At 38.1% G+C, this 20,241-nt stretch overlaps 1 protein-coding gene across 2 annotated transcripts in view; it reads right to left on the reverse strand.

Moving 5' to 3' along the window:
• The window catches only part of LOC126188874 (general transcription factor IIE subunit 2), a 65,868-nt gene that overhangs the window by 11,631 nt on the left and 33,996 nt on the right, over positions 1–20,241 (reverse strand). For both annotated transcript variants that reach the window (XM_049930538.1, XM_049930537.1), the window contains exons 2-5: positions 15,796–15,906; positions 12,408–12,570; positions 11,925–12,125; positions 5,093–5,266 (exon numbers count right to left, since the gene is read on the reverse strand). In XM_049930538.1, coding sequence (XP_049786495.1) covers positions 5,093–5,266; positions 11,925–12,125; positions 12,408–12,570; positions 15,796–15,906 — 649 coding nt within the window. The remainder of the gene's footprint in view (positions 1–5,092; positions 5,267–11,924; positions 12,126–12,407; positions 12,571–15,795; positions 15,907–20,241) is intronic.

The raw sequence follows: 20,241 nt of genomic DNA on the forward strand, positions 1-20,241 counted from the left end.
ATTTCGAAATCAGATACTGGATTTTAAAATATGCTCAGTTGCAGATATAAAATGAGATCACAATTTAGTAATTATGAACAACAGACTGAAGTTTAAGAGAATTGTCCAGAAGAATCAGAGTGGAAGGAAGTGGGATACTGAAGTACCGAGGCATGATGAAACACACTTGAAGTTCCTTGAGGATGTAGATACTGCAATCAGAAGTACAAGAGTAGATAGTTCAGTTGAAGAGGAGTCTACATCTGTAAAAAGGGCAATCACAGTTGCTGGACACACAAACACAGGTATAAGAAAGGTAACTGCAAGGAAACCTCGGGCAACAGAAGAAACACTTCAACTGATCAACAAAGAAAGGAAGTACAAAAATTCCACGATATATATCTCCTAGAATTGAAATAAATAGGAAGTGCAGGGCAGCCAATGCGAAACGGCTGCAGAAAGATGTGAAGAAATTGAAAAAGAAATGATAATCGGGAGGGTTGAATCAGCACATCAAGAAGTCAAAACACTCTTTGGTGAAATTAAAAGCAAGCTTGGGAACATTAAGAGTGCAACAGGAATTCCAATGTGTTAAATGCAGAGCAAAGAGTGAATACATGGAAGGAGGCATCTCTGAGGGGGAATACTTATACAAGATTGTGATACAGGTGGAAATTGGAGTTGATGTGCGAGACATAGGGGATCCAGTTTTAGAGTCAGAATTTAAAATACCTTTGGAAGACTTGATATCAAATAAGGCAGAAATAATAGATAACATTCCATCAGAATTTCTAAAACTATTGGGAGAAATGACAACCAAACAACTATTGAAGTTGGTGTGTAGAATCTATAGCTACATACCATCTAACTTCTGGAAAAATATCAACCACACAATTCCAAAGATAGTAAGGCCAGACAAGAATAATATTTGGAACAATGGAAAAAAAATTGAGGCTCTGTTAGATGACAATCAGTTTGTGTTTAGGAAAGATAAAGGCACCAGAGAGGCAGTTCTGACTCCGCACTTGATAATGGAAGCAAGACTAAAGAAAAATCAAGATGCAGTCATAAGATTTGTCAACCTAGAAAAATGTGTTTGGCATTGTCATATACTGCAGGATGTTCGAAATACTGAGAAAAAATGGAGCAAGCTGTCAGGAAAGGTTGGTAATATGCAATATGCACAAGAATCAAGAGGGAAAAATTAGACTGGAAGACCACGAATGAAGTGCTTGGATTAAAAATGGTGTACGACAATAATAATGCAGTCTTTCGCCCCTATTGTTCAAACTACACATTGAAGCAATGATGGAAATAAAAGAAAGGTTAAAGAGTGCGATTACAATTCAGAGTGGAGGGATATCAATGATAAGATTCGCTAATGACATTGCTGTCCTCAGCGAAAGTGAAGAAGAATTACAGAATCAAGAATGAACAGTCTAACGGGTGCAGATTGTGTATTAAGAGTAAACCAGAAAAAGACAAAAGTAATGAGAATCAGCAGAAATGAAAGTAACAAAAAACATAACATCAAAATTGCTGATAACAATGTCGATGAAGTTATGGAATTCTGCTACCCTAGAAAAGAAATTACCAATGACAGATGTAGCAAGGAGGACATAACAAGTAGACTAGCATGGGCAAAGAGGGCATTCCTGGCCAAGAAAAGTCTATTGGTATCAAACATTGGCCTTAATTTGAGGAAGAAATTTCAGAGAATGTATGTTTGTAGACCAGTATTGTATGGTAGTGAATCATGGACTGTGGGAAAACCAAAACAGAAGAGAATCAAAGTGTTTAGGATGTGGTGCTACAGAATAATGTTGAAAATTAGGTAGGCTGATAAGGTAAGGCGTAAGGAAGTTCTTTGCAGAACTGGCAAGGAACATATGAGAAACACTGGATGGTAGAACCTGGGTTAAGACATCAGGGAATGACTTAGGTGGTACTAGAGGGAGCTGTAAATGGTAAAAACTGTATGGAAAGACTGAGATTAGAATACATAATACAAATAACTGAGGACAAAGTGTGCAAAACAACAAGGTTCCCAGCACACTTCACAAGGGCACACCTGAAGTTATTGCTGCATCCATCAATGACCCACCATCAAAGGTAACACGCTACATCCTACCTAGCAACAAATCTTCAATCCAGTTACTAATTTCACTTGATATGCTATACAAATGTACTTTTGATAATAAGCAAAGTTGTAGTATATAGTCAAATGCTTTTCTGAAATCAAAAAATATTGCATCTACCTGACCATTTTGATCCGTGGCTTTCAGGAAGTCATGTGAGGAAAGTGTGAACTGGGTTTTACATGACCAATGTTTTCTAAATCCGTGCTGGATGGCACGAAGGGTAATTCTGTTCGACATGCCTCATTAAAATTGAGTACAGAATATGTTATCAGATTCTATGACAAACAGATATCAAGGATATTGAACAGCAGTTTTGTGGTCACTTCCATTATCCTCTTGTCAACTGGAGTGACCTGGGCTTTCTTCCCAATATTGGGCACAGGTCTTTTGTTTGAGGGATCTATGGTAGACTATGGTTAAAAGAGGGGCTATTTCAGCCACAAATTTGGTACAGAATTAAGACAGGGATTCCACACTGAGCTCTGGGGATTTGTTCAATTCTAGGGATTTTGGCTGCTTCTCGATACCTACTAATTTCTAGATCACTCGTCTTTGGAGTGGTGTGAGAATATAGTTGGTAGCAATATCCCTGGATTGTCATTTGTAAAGGAACATGTGAAAAAGGAGTTCAGCACTTCTGCTTTTACTTTGTTATCCACAGTTTCAATCCTTATCTCATCCATGAGTCTATGGACACTTAACTTTGGTACCATTAAAGGTCTTTACATATGGCCAGAATTTCTTTGGTTTGTGAGAGATCTTTTGATAATATTCTGCTACAGTAATCATTGGAGGCTTCATGCACTGCCCTCTTAACAGGCCAACATACTTCCTTCAGCATCTCCCTGTCTATAGCCCTATGATTTGTTTTGTACTTATTATGCAGTAATCTATGTTTCTTTAAAAGTTTCTTTGAAGTAGCTGTATACCATGGAGAGCATGAACAGAATTATGAACTGTTCTAGTATGTACATACCTGTTAAGTGCACGGAGATGTAACTCTCCCAGAGATACCAAACTGGACTAACATGGGATATTGAATGTATACAAAAAAGGGCACTGTGAATGGTCAGAGGTTTGTCTGACTCATGGAAGAGCACTATGGAAATGGTGAAAAACCTAAATCAGCAGATTTTTAATACAAACAACTATCCCATGAAAGCCTAGTTACAAGGTTCCACAGTTCTACAGATATTCTTTAGTCTCCTACATATCGCTCCTGTATAAATCATGAATATCAGATTAGATTGATTTCAGCACATACAGAAGTATTTAATCAGTTGTCCTCCCCGCACCCCATAAGCAAATCGAATGGAAAGAAATCCTAACATGGTGCCGTGCTAACAAAGCTCCCAATGATCCTGAGAAGACATATTTACGATCTGCCTGTGCCACCAGGTTTGACTTACAGCAGTGAGGCATGAAATTTTAATCCAAAATGCTTGTTTATATGAGGGTAAGTCAATTATTATACGCAATTTAGTTTTCTCTTTGTGTATTTTGGTAGTACTGTCATTTTACATTGATGACACATGGTTTGTTTATTTGTTGTTATATCTTTGCAATTTTCAAGCTACCAGGTTAGCTGCTGTGCTGTTGATCATGGCTGCTCCGCTATCGATTGGCACCAAAGAAGAGCAACATTCAGTGATCCATTTTTTGTGTTTGGAAGGTGTATGAGGGGCCGAAATTCATCGAAGAGTTTCGGTACAGTACCGGAACAATGTTTTGCCACAATGCAGTGTCTACGAATGGATTGAAAAATTCCTAAATGGTCGCACAAGTGTTACGCACAATGAAGGAGCCGGACAACCATTTACCACCACAAATGAAGAGACCATTGAGCATTCATGTGAAATGATTCTCTTAGACAGTCGATTAACTATTGACAAAGTGGCACATTGTCTACAAATTATTCATGGTTCTGCTTACAACACAACTTACACAGTTGCATAAACAAACGCACTTGGACATCTGCGAAAAACATTTGGATCACTATGGTAACGAAGGGGGCAACTTCTTAGACAGGATCATTACTGGTGACGAAACATGGATCCATCATTAAGAGCTGGAGAGTAAATGGCAGAATATGGAATGGAAACATCAAAAATTGCCATGCAAGAAAAATTTCAAGACCCAAACATCCACAGGAAAACTGATGCTTATGGTTTTTTCGGACACCCAAGGTCCCTTACTGGAACATTACGGGGAAAAGGCAAAACAATAAACAGTGTACATTACAGTGAGATGCTTACTGCCAGGCTAAAGCCTACAATTCGAAGCAAACGCTGAGGATTGCTGTTAAAAAGTGTTGTGTTGTTGCACGACAATGCCCGTCCGCACACTGCTGCCCACACTGCTGAAACGCTCCAGAAACTCAAATTTAAAGAACTGGATCATCCTCCATATAGTCCCTATCTTGCCCCTTCTGACTATCACTTGTTTGGTCCACTCAAACAGGCATTAAGGGGCTGTTGATTTGCCTCGAACGAAGCAGTGAAAGGAACGGTGCATTCCTGGCTCGCAACTCAACCAAGAACCTTCTTTTATGAGGGCATCAGGAAGCTTGTACAACAATGGACCAAGTGCACTGAAACGCATGGAGACTACGTCGAAAAATGATGTTGTTGTAAGTTTCCTATTTGACTACAATAAAATTTTATAACTATTTTGCACATAATAATTGACTTACCTTTGTAACTAATCCATCCACTCATAATGTACTTGGCTATAAAACATCCATCTTAGTTACAATGGACTGTAAGCCTTCCAGTCAGATGAAATATAGTTTAAGATACTGAACCAAAATCTGTGTTTTTTTATTTGATTTATAGCGTTCATTGTTTTCATTTAGCTTTTAATCCAATAGAATGCTGGATTATGCCAGATTCTAATGAGAATTTAATGAAATTGTTCTGCATTCCAAAATTTTTTGTCAATTCGTACATTCATATATTTGTCTTAATTCTTACCTGTTTCTCCAAATATTCCTCAATTTTTTGGTCATCCATACTCTCAACAGCCACAGAGCGCCACAACTTCTGAAATTCCTCATCTACAGGTAGTGTGTCTGATTTATCATTAAAGAACACAATCTTTTTCTTGTCAATGGGCCGCGTAATATATATTATCTCATTCTGCAAACTCTAGAACATAAGGTGTAACATGAGAAACTACACAAAATAATATGATGTGCATACACAAAATACCATTGGTACAGTTGCACACATTTAGTATCTAAAGTGCTCCCATTGATAAGAAAACCAGTAAAGATTACAGGACAGAAATAAACATCATCTCATACATCAAAAAGAGAGTAATAATCCTACTGATATATTGACTTCAAATACTACATACTTCATTTCTATGTAACTGATCATGTTGTTGTTGTTGTTGTTGTCTTCAGTCCTGAGACTGGTTTGATGCAGCTCTCCATGCTACTCTATCCTGTGCAAGCTTCTTCATCTCCCAGTACTTACTACAACCTACATCCTTCTGAATCTGCTTAGTGTATTCATCTCTTGGTCTCCCTCTACGATTTTTACCCTCCACGCTGCCCTCCAATGCTAAATTTGTGATCCCTTGATGCCTCAGAACATGTCCTACCAACCAGTCCCTTCTTCTTGTCAAGTTGTGCCACAAACTCTTCTTCTCCCCAATTCTATTCAATATCTCCTCATTAGTTATGTGATCTACCCATCTAATCTTCAGCATTCTTCTGTAGCACCACATTTCGAAAGCTTCTATTCTCTTCTTGTCCAAACTATTTATTGTCCATGTTTCACTTCCATACATGGCTACACTCCATACAAATACTTTCAGAAACGACTTCCTGACACTTAAATCTATACTCGATGTTAACAACTCACCATAAGTGTCACAAAGAGCAACAGGAATTTTGTGAGGAAAGACAAGACTTTATGAGGATACTGAAAGAACATAATATTACGATTATAAAGGAAGAATTCAATGATAAAATCACTGCAGCCTAGATGTCTGTGATAAATTCTGTCTGCTCCAACACAAACACCCTCAGAACCTGTATTAACAATCTCTCCCAGTTTTACCTGTCCTGCTACTACCCCATTGACCTTGTACACAAACAAATCTCCCTGGCAACCTCCAACATTCCAACCAAAATAGCTGGCATATAAATCAAAAACAGTTCCCCTGAAATTAGATTATTTCTCTCTCATGTTCTCCTCACACCACCCTCTGTCCACTTTCCAGCAACCTCCCAACCTTCACTGACTCATTGCCAGACTGCACAACATTCACAGGCCAAAATCATTACTCCAAGGTTTCTACCCCAACTGAAAAACTTTCATCATGGACCTGATCACTGCCATTTTCTGTAGCATCATAAGTATTTTGTACAATATTAAAATCAGAGCAATATCTGAAATAGTTAATGTTGTTTAACAAGTGATGTGTTCAGTGCATGTCTTTTTATGTAGGAAAGACCATCATCAAACTGGCCACATTAATAGGTACACACTGACAAATAAAAATCACAACGCCAAGAAGGAGTTGTTGGACATAAATGAAAGTAGGTAGGCGTATCTCTACATCTGAAAGTGGATGTCTATTTGAATTTTGTGCCATTTGCCTATGAATGGGGCTAGTAACGCCACTATGAGGATGCAAATCAGGTTTGCTTTAAATATGACACTCATGTTTGGCATATGGCTCAGCTGCATCATACAGCACCTGTAGCAGCAATCTGAGCAGCAGCTGGCACTACAGTGACACAACGAACTGTTACAAACTGGATACTTCAAGGACAGCTCCAAGCCAGAAGCCCAGGAGTGTGCATTCCACAGACCCCAAACTACCACCATACGCAACTTCAGTGGTGTCAAATGAGAGCGCATTGGAGGGCAGGGTGGAGGTCTGTTGTGTTTCCTGGTGACAGCTGGTTCTGCCTTGGTGCTAGTGATGGCCATGTGTTGGTTAGAAGGAGGCCAGTTGAGGCCTGCAACCACCCTGTCTGCATGCAAGAAACACTGGACCTACACCTGGAGCTAGGTTATGGGACGTTATTTCATATGACAGCAGGAGCACTTCCATGGTTATCTCGTGTATCCTGACCGCAAATATGTAAGTCAATCTGGTGATTCGAACTGCTGAGTTGTCATTCATTAACAGCATTCCAGAGGGTGTTTCCAACAGTATAACACTCCCCCACATATTGCTATTTCACCCAGCATGCTGTACAGTGTTGACATGTTGCTGTGGCCTGCTTGATCACCAGATCCATCTCCAATTAGGCGTACATGGGGCATAACTGGATGACAACTCTAGTGTCATCCACAAACAACATTGAACATACCTGTATTGACCAACCAAGTGCAACAGCCATGGAACTCCATCTCACAAACTGACATCCAGCACCTGTACGACACAATGCACATGCATATGCATGCTTGCATTCAACATTCTGATGGTTACATCAGTTATTAATGTATCAGCATTTCACCTTTGCATTGGCTTGTCTTACACTTACATTGACCTGTGATCTCATACTTTCATTGCTCTACATTAATTATTTTGTGATGTTGCGATTTTTTTTTTTTTTTTTCCAGCAGTGTATTGTAACTATCTATGTTGAGCACATCCAGTACTCAGTTGCTGAATATGCTTTATGGCAAAACTCGAGAGACTCAAGTGTCTGCTATAATCCATGGGAAATTTGGATCCACCCATACAGCGACACATAAAGAAATTTGCAAGTGCATAAGTGTGTCATGATGACAGAGTACCTGACTTCTTCGGGAGGAGACCACAAACACTCTTAATACTAGAAGGATCATACCTGTCAATCTGACCACTGAGCATCGTTTAACATTTAATAAATAGTGTATGATTCAATTCAGGGGGCTTATGCTTCATAACTTTAAATGTGCTTTGATGTTTATAAAAATGTGGTGGTTACAAATATGTTCACTTTAAATGATCACAGCCGGTCATTTTGAGTGGTGCGAAATTTTGCATGTTTCACATCTCTAAACAAGCAATAATGGATTTTTACATCTACTTTGCTTATTTTATTTCATTACTGTGATCTCGTTCCTTCTTTTTCTTTCCATTTTAATTTATGTAGTGGAACGGTTCCTGTTAATGTGTTGTGCTCTACAGAAGTTCAGCATTCCTCATTATTATAGTGTGTCGGTGTTTTCATTCAAATGAGCATCTACAATTCCACAAAATTTGAAGCTGATATTCTGGACCAGATGTCTTGTCCATACACTGTCAAATTTGGCTGCTGCAAATGGTCTAGAGCCATTTTTTTCAACGTTCTAGATCTTACTGGAATCAACACCTGGATCCTTTACAAAGAGACACAGGAGAAAAGGTTACCTGGCAAATATTTCTCTTCGAATTAGCAGAAGACCTCTCTTCTGCATATATGCTACTGAGGAAAGGTCCTGTTCACACTTTCATTGTGACCACTGAAATATGTAATGTACTAGTACAGGAGGCCTGCTAGAGAGGAGGATCACAAGGTCAAACAAAACTAAAAATCTGTGTGTGCGTTGCATGAAATTCATATGTCGTTCATGTGCTGGAAGTGTTCAGTAAGTGTGTCCAAAGTGTTTTGATAAAGATGGTGGCTTCAATTGCAAACACGTCACACACAGAGGAAAACAATATTATCTTTTTGTAATTGCCATGGCAATTTATGTCCATTTTTCTTTCTATTTCCTAATAAATGTATATTTATGGCCTGTGTGGAGCTTTGACTGAGAACAAGTCATACAGATAAAAAACATTCTGTTATTATTACATGTTAATTTGTATTTGTAATGTTAGTACCTAAGTTTAGTTTCAATGAATATTGTACTTATGTTTGTGATGTATTCTTTACTTCAATCGTTTTTCTTTTAATTAAATATAGTGTCTATGGAAAAATTTAAGTGTAAGGCATTGGTATGGTAAACATAATACACTACCGATATTTAAAGAGCACACTGAATTAATTTAACAAGTAAACCTGAAATAAAGAAAGATAATCATCGCCAGTCAAACTGACCGGTAGCAGTCCTCCTAGATAGTTCACTAATGCCAGTCCTCCTCCTGTTAAATCCATAGCTGGTATCTCCCAGGGTCACAAATTCAGATGTGAATGGCAATGACATCGTGGAGTTGACTCTCGAGTGAGAATCCTGACTGGTGGGATACTTGCGGAATCAGTGCCTGGCCTAGGAAACTCATTCGGTGCGAACTGGTCTTATCTGGTCCGAATGCTGCACTAAGTAACACTCAGCACTAGAATACAACCGAGCCTATTTTCAATCAAATATCTTGTGGAAGAGAATAAATCCGTGCAACACAGGCTCTGGCAGCACTTGGGTTGCCTCCTGGGGGACTGTCACAGCATGGCCATCTTTCTTCTAGAAAATTGCCCTCTGTGTGTTAGGCATCTTTAAAGCACTGATGTGTGTTGCTTACTGACACTGCAGGTGTTCGTGTCCGCCATGGTTGCTGAACGCTCTGAAATACACACTACCTCTAACGGAACATGTTCTTCACCGTGATTTGCAATTGCAGTGCTCTCCAGTGGCAGTTCTCAACTGCATCTGGCATGCAAATCACACTATTTTCTTCCAAAAATGGACATGCATCAAATAGCTGCATTAATTTTTTCAGTGATTGTCAAAGAATAGCAGTAGCGAAATAGATTTTGAACTCGCTGATTGCTTGGATAGCAAATTTCTGGTTGAGGAACATCACATAATGCTGTACAATTATATGAGATACATACTAGTATAAGTTACTTGTTAACTCAATTGAATTATCATCTCAATTTCAGTTCTAAATTGAATATATTTAAGGTATAGTGTGTGCCATCAGTTAGCACATGCATAATATCAATATTTTCAAAGCTTTATTCACTGTCACCACTCAGAAGTAACATATTTCATCTCATGGGTCTCAAGATCAGGATTCATTTTGTAATTTCAGTCAAATAGAGGAGGACATTTTTTGAAGGTGCTCACCGTCATTGAAAAAGATATTTACTGGCAAGTTACAAATATGAGGCTCTGCATAAAGCCAAGAGATAGGTATATATATTTTACACAGTGTTGCATAATTAGCAAACCTTCCTGTGTTGCTTGTGTTAACTTTCTGAAACAGACTGGCAGTCACTGGGGAAACATTCCTGTTGTCGGCCTATTCAACGATAATTGCAGTAAATACATTATTTATAATAAATAACATCAACTACTGCAGGTAATCTCCTACTAAATTAATAAGAACCAAAATCTTTTAAAAAATGAAAGGTGAAAAAAAATACGATGTAGCTAGACACAAATATGCCACATTTCCCTTCAGATTTCACAACACGATCAACTATGCTACAACTTCAACATGGCACCTGTACTTTAGTTATATGAGAGACACTGTATACAGATTGAATGTACAAATCTTATTAGTTGATATTTAACTATGACAAACTCTACAAAAACCAACACACTTTTGATAGATCATCATTGTGCCATGCCAATGAAATGGTACACTTTCATAGCACACAAGTTATAACATTAACAACATCAAATGCAGAAAGGCTTTAATTAGCAGTATATAGTTTCCTGTTCTTTTTTTTTTTTTTAATAACATGCGTGAAAGAATCTGTGATCTAAATTCAATAGTAACAAAATAATCAGTCTTGATCACAAAAAGAGATGTTTTATTGCTAAAGATGGGTTTCAGTATACACAGATCATCTTCAGGCCATGAGGCAACTCCTTCAGTGATCTGCAAAACCGCTAAGTGGAACTGAAATATATGCTGGAAGCCACAGTTGTCAACTGCTCCTGTGTGTTATGCTTTATGCCCTGAAGATGATCTGTATAGATCAAAACCAGGCACCATTAATAAAACAGCATCTCTTTTTGCCTTCAAGACTGATTATTTTGTTACTAAGTAGTTTCCTGTCATTTTAATACAACTAATCATACCTAAAATGGCACATTTTCAAGAGACCCTCAGTGTGCCAGTGCTGTGATAGTTTATATATACAATTTTAAAAATCATCTAATACGTAATATAGCTCCATACAACATTGTGTCTCCTAAATTCTGCCTGTAACGTAAAACTGATGCCACATCTTACTAACCAGGTTTCTCTCCATGTGGCAAAAATCTGACATGCCAGATTCTTTATTCCATGCTCCACAATGTAGTGGAACCTGGAGTTCCACACTGTGATATCACAAGCTCCTCGTTCATGAGACGATGGCTTAAGTAGTACTCATAGCATTGACAAATATCTACAACTTATCTCTACCAGGTGACGAAATGCCAATCCTTTTGTCTTTTTTGACTGCCTTTCTCATCATACTTTAGTTTCTGCAGAGTTTTGGCCTGTCTGTAAACATCAAACTTTGAGCATCCAGCTATAGTGTCCAACTGGTGCCACTGTTTGCAGTACACCAAAACACAAGTGTGATCTATTTCTATTTTTTGTGTATTACTCTATGCCAATGAAATTTCCTTTGTGTTCTGTCACTTGCCTTGGTGGAAGAACTTGTAAATAAAATAATTTCATTTGTTCCTTAGGCACTTGTTGACACCCCTGAATTGTAAATTGGATGTATTCTGTTTTACGTGGAACTATAAGAAAAAACACTGACAACATTGCTAAACATGGTTGGTAGTAAAGAAAATATAGCAAACAAGTCACTATCTGACTCGCTTTTGTAATAGACTTGAATATATAGTTACTACGTGATTTACAACAGAAGCACAATATTATACTCTTGTTTGCATCCAAGAAAGATTACTGTATTATAGAACATACCTTTAAAGCTTTGTCACAGTGTGGTAGGGACTCTTGTACATCTTCCAGTAAAATTCCTCCAAGACCTTTGAGATCATTATTTCTCAGCAGCCTTAATAAACTTTTCTTGTCTTTAATTTTATATGGTGGCTTAAAAATAAACTTCCCCTCCTCTGTGACTTCAATTTTCGGATTGCTAATAAGAGCCTCCGAGAGCAACCACTATAACTGAACAAAAATTTAATTAAGAAAACCAAAAAAAAACACACGTAGATGTCAGTGCAATGAACAGAAGCTACCTTACTATATGGTAAAACAGTGGTCATTTAGAGTCAGTTACCACTGTTAAATTGTTGTGAGTACACTTTAAAAAAAAAAAAAAAAAAAAAAAAAGGTGACTATCACTCTAACTCCACAACAATTTCAGTTTAAAGCAATGTATTTGCAACAATCATATGATAATCAATTTAACAAGAAAATGAAGGCTGAGAATATTAGACTGACCTGTTTCACTTTTGACCCAACATCTAGCTGGTTTGTCTCATCTAAAATTTCATCAAGAGTTAATGGGTGATCATCACCTTCTTGATGTCTGGATTTCATATGCCTGACAATTTTTGCCAGTACGCCAAATTTGTACTGAGAACTACCAGTCATGGTTTTATAACTGTTGGAGTAATGCAGAAAGTATGAGAACTATCACAGCACTGCTAGTAATGATTACTGGTTTCAAAATCTTAGTATATGAAATAAAGTGGACATACATCTAATATGGAAACCAGCTTTATGTGTTTGACAATTGATGTAAAAAGCTAGACACATTTCTGTATCTAAATAATGTATAAACTGAGGTAAGGTTCATATGACCACTATTTCTAACATAAATGACAGCTGTCCATACAATTAGAATTAGAAACAACCTAGACAAGAGTTACACATAGTCACATTTGAAAAAAAAAAAAGAGATAAAGAGTGTTAACATAATATTTAAGAAAATATGCAATTATGAATCTCCACCACCATTTCATTCAAATATGGGCCATGGAGAAAATTATGGAGTACTAGATGTCAGGAATAAACCATTCAATAGTTAAGAAAAGGAGCCAATACAAATAGTTATAAAGGAACAACACTTTCATGCTAAAGATACAAAATTTTCTTCCACATTATTTACAACAGGTTTAAAAACTCACTCTTAGAACAGAAATTAGGAGAATTCTAAGGAGAATTTCTCCCATGCAGCAGATGTCCAGTTCAAATTCTCAATCAGAAACTATTAATGGAATATTGCAAGTAAAGAAATGAGCAGCTTTTTCACTCACTCATACTTTTTTCCAAAAAAAAGCATGCAACATTATCCAGTGTTCTAAATTTTAAAAATAGTCAAGAGTACATGGTCTTCATACCAAACTAACAAAAAACATTGAACTAACTTTAACCAGCGATGACTCCAAAGTACATTTCTGGGGAAGAGAATCAAAAGCATACACAATTCGGATCAACATCCGACAAGATGATAGATTATCCACACTGCTTTCCATGATGTCCTCTAATTTCATCCCGAATATCTCACAAAAGGAAAGTCACCCTAAAGTTGGAACAAAACTCTAAATAGAAACAACATGCCTGTAGTTTCCAGACAATTTCTTTTCCTTAGCCTTTGGTATGGAAGTAGTACAAGTAGTTCATATTTCTAAAACAGTCTACATTAAGAAGCCTCAGAGTGAGAAGTAACAGGTATTATTACATTACAGAAGCATTGCATGAAGGAGCAAAGCGAATAGTTGGTAACAATGACTGAGAAGACAGTCTGATTACAAGACCAGTGGGAAAGCAGTAATCAAATGTGCCATGATTCATAACCGTGTTTGCACATGTGCTGTATTTCAATGTCAAATCCAACAATCCAATAGTAACTTTAGGCATGTTGAAGAAAAGTAATAGGCAGAAAGTGCAGAATACAGATAAATCTGTTTCGTTTCTGGAAAGGGTGTCAGCACATTTTACCTGTGGAGGAAGATGGCACTCAGAATGGTCTGCAGGTAGCGAATTAGGATGTAAAAAAGAAACAACTTTACAGGAAAAATGGTTTCATTTAATGAAGACTACTAGGCAATTTATTGAAATATTGTGCATAAAGGGTCTGTATGTAATGTAACATTATAAAATTGTCTTGGGTCTAAGGCCATGCAATTCTTCAAATGTTGTCTGCCTAAATAATTCAGTTCTAGTTGAAGTATAATGTGGTCTGTAAATGAAGGAATCAGTAGCAAGTCAAGAATATTAACAGGGATCCAACATCTACTGACATAACCACTCCTCGACTTCTCTGGGTAACCACACAACATCATGAAGCATTTGAAACACAGGCACCAGTGCCACCCAGTCTACATGGTCTACAAAAGACACACAAGGGGGGTGTGCCATTGAAGCAATTGTGTGTTAGGTCACTGACATATGCACTGACAAAACGTCTTGCCACAGTGCTAGATGCCCACATACGCCACTGCAATGATCACAATAGAAGGTATTCCATATCAGCAACCTCAGTAGTCATTAGACATCGGGAGAGAGCAGACTGGGACACTCCGAGGAACTCATGGACTTCGAATGTGGTCAGGTGATTGGGTGTCATTTGTGTCATACATCTGTACATAAGATTTCCACACTCCTAAACATTCCTAGGTCAACTGCGTCCAATGTGACAGTGAAATGAAAACGTGAAGGGACACGTTCAGTACAAAAGCATATCCAAGTTAGCTTCCAAACCTGTGAAAGAAGAATATACCGCTGACTAACAGAATTTGGCAGTTCCTAAACAAGCTGATGAAATATGTACATCAATTACCCTGTAACAAATCTACATATGGGAATACATCATCAAACGAAGCTAATCTCGGAAGGAGGTATTATTAAATGTCCCAAATACAAAACTACTGCCCAGAAATTTATTCAGTGATTTCATATATAAATCTGAAGCTAAATATTTCGGTATGACAAATGATTAGCTGGAATGCTTAATACAGCAAAAAAGTATCTGCTTCTCCATGTTAGTGATCTTTGTGTTTATCTTAATGAGTTACCTGATGCTTTAATTAAAAGCCTACCCAATTACATACACATCTTTTTCAGAAAGAAGCGACATAAGATAGAACCTGTATAGCATTTGCTAGTTTATGGTCAAAGTTAGCACATAATATGGAGAATCTATAACAATTTCCTTTAATGTATTATGAAGCATTTTGATTGTTGAAGTCGGATTTCTATGCCAACTAACTGACATGTGTATAAGGCAAAGCACACAGGGACCCACAAGAATGGCTTGAACTTATCACATACTTTTTGTAAAATACTGGTGAAAATGGGGGCTTTTGATTCTGTATGACACCTCCAAAGTGCAGAACCTGTTCCTAATGAGGAATTTTTAAGATTTCCCACATGTTTGAAGAAATAAGCTGCTTTATAATTTTTATTAATTCTTCCAATTTGTTGTTTCTTTTTATCCACTACTCTACATAACAATGATATGGTTATATGCTCTGTGTATCTACACACTCTAAAAACTATTGATATTGTCAGGCCAAATGAGGTCTGTAGTTCCTACTGATTTCCCACCTAACCTAGCAGAAACTGTCTACCTTCACCCAGCTCCTAAGTTAGAAACAAATTTTTTACTACAATCAACTAATAACATGGAAGAAATAAAGAATGTTGTTTAAATAGTATAAAAACAGAAGTCACTGTGCATCAACTGAAACAGTCTACCATCTTACAAATTCAGTACTTTGTGATAAGAACAATATTAACACAGATAATTCCATTTATATGATACTCCTCAGAATATCTAAAGAAAAAACCTGTCTCATAATATCCAAAAGTAAAAAACACTTACTTGACAACATCCAGCTTTGGCGCTGCTGAGACATTAGATGGTGCTTTTGCTTTCTTTTTAGAGTCATCTCTGGGTGCTGAAGAATTTTCGTCTTTCTTTTTCTTCTCAACCCTGAAAAAGAAATTAATCTTCTTGATATTACTATAGCTCACAACACAAGACTGTAAATCATATGTGGTAGGATGGTATGTAAACTGATAGCATTACTTAGGGATAATGATCATGAGATGGTATACCGTCATCTTCAGCTAGCCTGTGCACCAGCTACTGAGAAAGCTACGTATCAATATGGAATCTGTGCACATTAATGATGCTTAAAACTTTTCATATACATGGAGCACAGCCAGAAATCATCTTAAGGGCCAGGAAACAAAGTCCTACACCCAGCCATGTGACAACTGAACCTCAAATCTTTGGATTGCTATTCTGATACCTGCTGCAACAGTACATTATCCATTCATGCTGAATGGCATGAAAGCGAGTGCAAAGTTTAAGCAAAACCACTTTTCACAGTTAATCAGTGGAAAACCACAGAACCATTCTTCAAGTCAATGTAGATGGTCTAGAAAGGATAAATTTGAATCTCTAAACAAATTATTCATTGACCATATACAAGATTTACAAGAAAAAATTTCCTAAGATATATATTCTGTTTATTAAAAAAATCTTTGTTGGCTCAACACTATAATCTGTCAGCAGGTTCACAACACAGAACTATTCACGGCTGAACTAAATGGATCAATGATCACATTACTGCACAAACCACCTGAGATAACCCAGTCATCTCCATATTTACACCACTTCTGACATTTTATATGTACACACAGGCTTTCATAGCCATCACACTTTGATATTACGTATATACCACCAGATGTGCCTCGCTGGCATGTCAGAGACAGAGACTCCCACAGGTTGCTGGAGGCAGAGCTGTCAATGAGCCTGTTGAAGGAGTTGAGAGGCTGCCCCAAAGAGGTGAGTGAGGCCAACAAGAAGTTGCTGACTGTCATAATTCACATCTATAATGGTTAACTTGGTTGCGCAGCTGAAGATTGTGGAATGTCAGCACAAATGTTTATTGATGTGAAGAACAAACATTAAGCCAATAGCTGTATATGAAATTCAGACATACTTTCAGCAGGTAATTTTACACCAGAATTATGAGTGATAAGGCCCCTACTTTATCCAAAATATTTTTTGAAGTTCAATCAGGGGAAACCTGTACAAATAATGATAACTGTATGGAAATTAATAACTGCATATAAAATGGTGCTAACACCAGAATTCAACATGTAATTACTAAATTAAACATAGAAAACAATCAGCCACACCAACATATATATCAACAATATTTTGAAATGGATCGACTGCTATTCACTGTAAAGATGACATGCTGAATTGCAGACAGATATAATGAAAAGTCTTTTATACATTTAGCTTTCGGCCAAGGCCTTCTTCAGAAAAGAAAAGAAACTTACATTCACACAAGCAAGGACACCTCATGCACACATGACTGTTATCTCCGGTCACTGGACAGAATACAACTCTCACATTGAATGAAATCAGCAATCTGAATTGAGACATGGAAGGGGGAGGGATAGAAGGACATGGGTAGAGTGTGCGGGGCAGTAGGTTACATAGGTTAAGGCAAGGATAATATTGGGAGCAGAGAATGTATTGTAAGGACAACTTCCATCGGCGTAGTTCAGAAAAACTGGGGGTGGAGAGGAGGATCAAGATAGCCTGGGTTGTGAAGCAGCCACTGAAATCAAGCATATTATGTTCAGTTTGCATGTTGTGCCACCGAGTGGTCCACTTGGTTCTTGGCCATGGCTTGGTGGTGGTCATTCATCCAGGTAGATAGCTGGTTGGGAGTCATGCCAATACAAAAAGCTGTGCAATGAATGCAGCAGAGCTAGTACAAGACATGGCTGGCTTCCAGGGGGCCCGGCTTCTGATGGGGTAGGATAAGCCTGTGACAGGACTGGACTGGGAAGTGCTCGGTGGATGGTCTGGGCAGGGCTTGCACCTGAATCTTCTGCTATCCTTTGGACAGGCCTGCATGTCATTCAGTATAAATGGGAGATATACTGTTGCAGCCCTTATCAAAATACTAATTCAAAGATTAGAGGATCAATTATCACACAGCTGGTCATACGACTTTGTTTCTTGGTTTTTAATATGATTTCTGGCTGTGCTCTTTGTACATGTGTGGATGGAGCCATCAGTGACAGGTGGTCAATAGAGCAGATGGGAGAGAAGGTGTTGAAGTTGTGAAGGAATGAGGACAGAGTTTACCGTATTTACTCGAATCTAAGCCGCACTTTTTTTCCGGTTTTTGTAATCCAAAAAACCTCCTGCGGCTTAGAATCGAGTGCAAAGTAAGTGGAAGTTCTGAAAAATGTTGGTACCGCCACAACTAACTTCTGCCGTCGAATATATGTAGCGCTACACAGGCATGCTTTGCAGGCACAAAGATAAATACTGGCGCCAAAACCTCTGACTCAGTAAATAAATTTAAAAAAAGGGTCGAAGACGAGCTTTTTTCTCCGCCCCGAGTTTCGACCATTGCATTTTCGTACATTATCCAACGAAGTAAATACAAATTCCGTATTGTTCATCTTCGAATGTAGCAGCATTTCAATGTACTATGAAAATCCGACTGGCAAGACTGTTTGGGATGTTTGTCAATATGGCCAACTCTACGTTCTGAATTTTTTCCTACCTGTGAGAAGAGATGGTTGCTAATAGGAACTTTTATGAATTGTGAATCACATGCAGTACTCTCTTCACCATAAGAATAATACCATGCCATGTATTCTTTTGTGTTTGCTGCTATCTCATTTAAATCTCGTTTGCCTAATAAACGACGAAACTAGTGTGAGACAACGCGGAAGAATGAGACGCAAAAGAATATACATATCATGTCATGTTTATATTCGTATTATTCTTATGCTTAACAGTGATACAGTCAGAAATGAAGCACGGCAATTGACTAGATTTTTAAATCTGAGATGACTCTAATTTCTGTGCAGAATGTGATGTATAAAAGAGGCATCTGCAAAGATTTTCAAACGGCGAAAAATTTTAGCTAAACTCTTGTTCATAACATCTTCTATCATACGCAGTCTATTATTTGGTTCTTGTTGATCATTATCAAAGAAAGCAGCAGTGTAAGTAACAACAAATAGCAGTTTCTTGCCATTGTTTCGCTAATGAGACAATTCCTCTCTCTCTCTCTCTCTCTCTCTCTCTCTCTCTTTTTTTTTTTTTTTTTTTTTTAATTGTAAGCAGCGTTAGCGCGCACAAAAGCAAGCCATGCCGCGAGTGGCGACAGGTCGTACACACACATTATTAGAATACGACAAACAATGCAGGACACAGTACAAAAACGCATTTTCAGCGTAGAGTGACGTAAACACCTATAACAAAGAGAACAGCACTTATCAGATCAAAGAAAAATAAGCAATCGATTCAAACCAGACATAGCACGTGAAAAAGGAAGGGTACCCGTATAAATAAGGATGGAGCGCCTGACGCATAGCAATGGCTACCTGGTAAAGCTTAACTGCTAAGCTTACGACTCGAACCAAACTACTGTAGCTGTATCGTCATTCATTCGACCTAAATTGTGTCTCATATTACAATGGACCAACTGTGTTTCGATTTGGAGGTGCGGCCTAAAACTTTTCTATCCCTTGAATTTTGAGTCTCAAATTTCAGGTGCGGCTTAGATTCGGGAAATTTTTTTTTCCTTGATTTTGAGTATTATTTTCAGGTGCGTCTTAGATTCGAGTGCCGCTTAGATTCAAGTAAATACGGTATTGGCCGTGAGTCTGTATAAAGAAGATATTATCTCTAAACCTGAAACAGGCCAGGGATTTGGGGTTTTGGGAGGGTACAACCCCACTGTCTTCATCTGGTTCGGGTTTATTGATGACTTCTTCATGATCTGGACTCAGGTCCAAGGTACCCTATCCTCATTCTTTCAAAAACATCAACACCTTCTCGCCCACTCACTTAACTTGGTCCTCCCATTCACTTAACCTCCTCAACCCAGTGTGCCATCTTCCTGGACATTGACCACCTCTCTCTGATAGCTCCATCCACACCACTGTCCACATTAAACCTACCAGCCACAAACAGTACCTGCATTATGACAGCTGCCACCCCTTTCACACTACAAAGCCCCCCCATACAGCCTGGCCACCCAGAGATGGTGTTTCTAAGAGTGACAAGAACTGGTTTGCCCAGTATGCGGAGGATCCCACAAAAAAACTTCACAGACAGGCACTATCCCCCAGCCCTTTTCCTCAAATAGACTTCCTGTGCAATATCCCCACACACCACTAATCTTTCCACCAACCCCACAAGAGCAAGTTACAAAGGAGCACTCCCGTTGTTACCCAGTACCACCCAAGACTGAAAGAACTGACCACACAGTTCATC

This window comes from Schistocerca cancellata, chromosome 5, assembly GCF_023864275.1.
Source record: "Schistocerca cancellata isolate TAMUIC-IGC-003103 chromosome 5, iqSchCanc2.1, whole genome shotgun sequence".
Taxonomy (NCBI): domain Eukaryota; kingdom Metazoa; phylum Arthropoda; class Insecta; order Orthoptera; family Acrididae; genus Schistocerca; species Schistocerca cancellata.